This window comes from Lepidothrix coronata, unplaced genomic scaffold, assembly GCF_001604755.1.
Source record: "Lepidothrix coronata isolate B3197 unplaced genomic scaffold, Lepidothrix_coronata-1.0 Scaffold375, whole genome shotgun sequence".
Classification (NCBI taxonomy): domain Eukaryota; kingdom Metazoa; phylum Chordata; class Aves; order Passeriformes; family Pipridae; genus Lepidothrix; species Lepidothrix coronata.
Window position 1 is genome coordinate 81,073 of NW_016690555.1, and position 2,891 is coordinate 83,963.

The 2,891-nt window shown below is 51.6% G+C and overlaps 1 protein-coding gene across 1 annotated transcript in view; it reads right to left on the reverse strand.

The window, feature by feature from the left end:
- Window positions 1-2,303, reverse strand: part of IL10RB (interleukin 10 receptor subunit beta) — an 11,039-nt gene extending 8,736 nt beyond the window's left edge. Inside the window, exons 1-2 of the mRNA XM_017839107.1 lie at window positions 2,200-2,303; window positions 1,787-1,956 (exon numbers count right to left, since the gene is read on the reverse strand). Of these exons, the coding sequence (XP_017694596.1) occupies window positions 1,787-1,956; window positions 2,200-2,303 (274 nt within the window). The remainder of the gene's footprint in view (window positions 1-1,786; window positions 1,957-2,199) is intronic.
- Between the last annotated feature and the right edge of the window lie 588 nt (window positions 2,304-2,891).

Genomic DNA, 2,891 nt, shown 5'->3' on the forward strand with positions numbered 1-2,891 from the left:
AAGTGTCCGAGGCCAGGTTGGATGGGGCTTGGAGCAATCTGGGAAGTGGAAGGTGTCCCTGCCCATGGCAAGGGTGGCACTGGGTGGCTCCATCTGAGAGGTCAGGGAAGGAGCAAATGCTCAGCAGGACCCAGTCTCCTGAATCACAGGTAACAGCTACATGATAACCCACACACAGAGTGAATAACATCCATTGTTCAAAGATGTTTCCCATTCCAAAAACAAAAGGTACAAAGCTGCCTGGGGTGTGAAGGCACAGAAAATGCCTCTGCCCTGTTCTTAGCCCAGCAGAGAAGCCTCTCACAAGCTAAAAGAAAGGGGCAGCTCCTCTGAAGAGGAAACAAATCACGAACACTCAGAGCTGTACACTGTGGATCAGAGAAAGCAGAACCCCCAGACCCACCTCCTGTAGCGGACAGTGTAGGTGACGTTCCCCCGGGGGAACCTCGGTGCCTCCCACTGCAGAGTGCTCTGCAGATTGACCGAGGTGATCCTGGCGTTCCTGGGCCTTGGCACCCTTCCAGCCACTGCGGGAGCAATCCAAACAAACACAAACATCTCAGCTCCGCTGCCACTCCTCACAGCCGAGCTTTAAACGCAGCTCCTGCCTCAGATGCTCCTTTCAAATCAGGCCTCCACACCATTAATTTACACCCCGGCGCCTCCCGTGCCCTCTGAGCTTGTGCAACACAAAGGAGTTACCAGCACCAGTGACTTCCAGTAAGTGTTTATGACACCACCATTTACTGGGCACGGCTGACCTGGCACTGCCCAGCACCCAGGGCAGGAACTCTCCCTGAGACTGGCAAACCCAAACGTTTTGAAGCACTGCTCCAGCAGCACTATGGGAATAGCAGGGTGTGGGGAATGACAAGCAGAGATAAACCAGAAACACCTGTGAAGGTGAGTTATTCAATATAATAATCATTAATCAGCACTATTCACAAGTGACAAGAACAGTTGTTTTCTTTGCTTGGAAACTGAATAAAAGAAACCCCAAAATAGTGTAAAGTATTGATGAAAGTCTATTACTATCATGATTTAATGATCTTTAAATAATTGCTGGTATTGAAACTGAAATAGAAAAGATTCCAGCTCATTATTGCAACACAAATGAGCAATGCAAACAAACCCTGCCAGATGAGCTCAGGCCTTACATGTCACAGGTGTCAAACCTGATGACAGATGTTGAGAGATAAATAACACAATTTATATGTCAACAGTTCACAGAATTATCAAGGTCGGAAGAGAACTTCAAGGTCATCCAGTCCCTAAACCATGTCCCTAAGGGCCAGGGGCTGCAGAAATAAATGAAATTAATGTGCCAGTTACCCACCTTTGGCAGACAGGAGCTTGAAATCTAAATCGAGCTTAAATAAAAACTATTTCAGATTCAATCCCTACAGCGTTGATCTCACACCCAACAAATCAACTCAAACACACTGCACATCACAAACACAGAAGTTAGAATCACAGAAGGGTTTGGGTTGTTGGGAGGGACCTTAAAGATCATCTCATCCTACCCCTGCCATGGGCAGGGACACCTTCCACCAGCCCAGGTTGCTCCAAGCCCCGTCCAACCNTTAGAAAATCTCCTCAAAAGAGATTGCAGGTTACCAATATATAACAGCAAACCCACTCTGCTTTCTGCCTTCAAGTGTTCCAACTACGATTTTCCAGGTGGTTCAGTCAAGAACCGACCTGCACCCTGCAGCTGCTCTCCGGGGTGCCCGGGGAAGGGCACCCGAGCTGCTGGGGGCACAGGGGAAGGGCAGGGGGGCCTTACTGTCGTGCATGGGGCTGAAGCTGAGGGTGACCCAGGGCGAGTGGCCCTGCCCCGCCTGGGCCCGCAGCTGCAGGGTGTAGTTGCCGTACTCCCAGAGCCAGGACACGTCGCAGTGTGTGGCCCTCAGCCCGCTCCGCAGCAGCTCGAACGTGTCTCCCGGGAGAACGACGCTGCGGGGAGAGAAACGGGATTATGGGATGGGCAAAGCGCAACCGACCCCCCTCTCGGCCCACTGCAGAACAGCAGGGCTCTGGGGACGGCCGGTCAGGACTCAGGAACATGAACACACGGATCCAGTGTGTGAGGACCACACAAAGGATTTCATTGCATCCACAAATCCGTGAGAGAGGTTAAAATTCTGAGTCAGTGAACAGACGCCCCTTTCCTGACAGTGGCTACAACACTCGATTCACCAGACAGGAGTGATCAGAGGAGCCTGCAAATACTCAGCCAAACCACTGTGCAGGGCACTGCTGTCCAGTGGGGACCTGTTCAGAGCTGTCTCCAAGATATGCATATATGGAGAAGCCAGAGAAAACAGAGCCTGACAAGTGACCAGGAACTGTTTGTAGAACAGAATCACAGAAGGTTTGGGTTGGGAGGGACCTTAAAGCCCACCCAGTCCCACCCCTGCCATGGGCAGGGACACCTTTCACTAGCCCAGGTTGCTCCAAGCCCCGTCCAACCTGGCCTTGATAATATATGATATGATATTTAATATATTATACTCTTTATGGGTTGCATCCAAAGTCCACCTAGGGAGGAAGTGACCAAAAGGTAACAGCTACCAAAACCCAAAAAATCTTCTTTAAACTAAGCATGAACAGAAGCCTCCAAGGAGACCTCAGAGCCCCTTCCTGTGCCCAAAGGGGCTCCAGAAGAGCTGGAGAGGGGCTTTGGATAAGGGATGGAGGGACAGGACACAAGGAATGGCTTCTCACTGCCAGAGGGCAGGGTTAGAATCCTTCCCTATAAGGGTGGGGTGGCCCTGGCCCAGGTTGCCCAGAGAAGCTGTGGCTGCCCCTGGATCCCTGGAAGTGTCCAAGGCCAGGTTGGACGGGGCTTGGAGCACCCTGGGCTGGTGGAAGAACCATGGCAGGAGGTA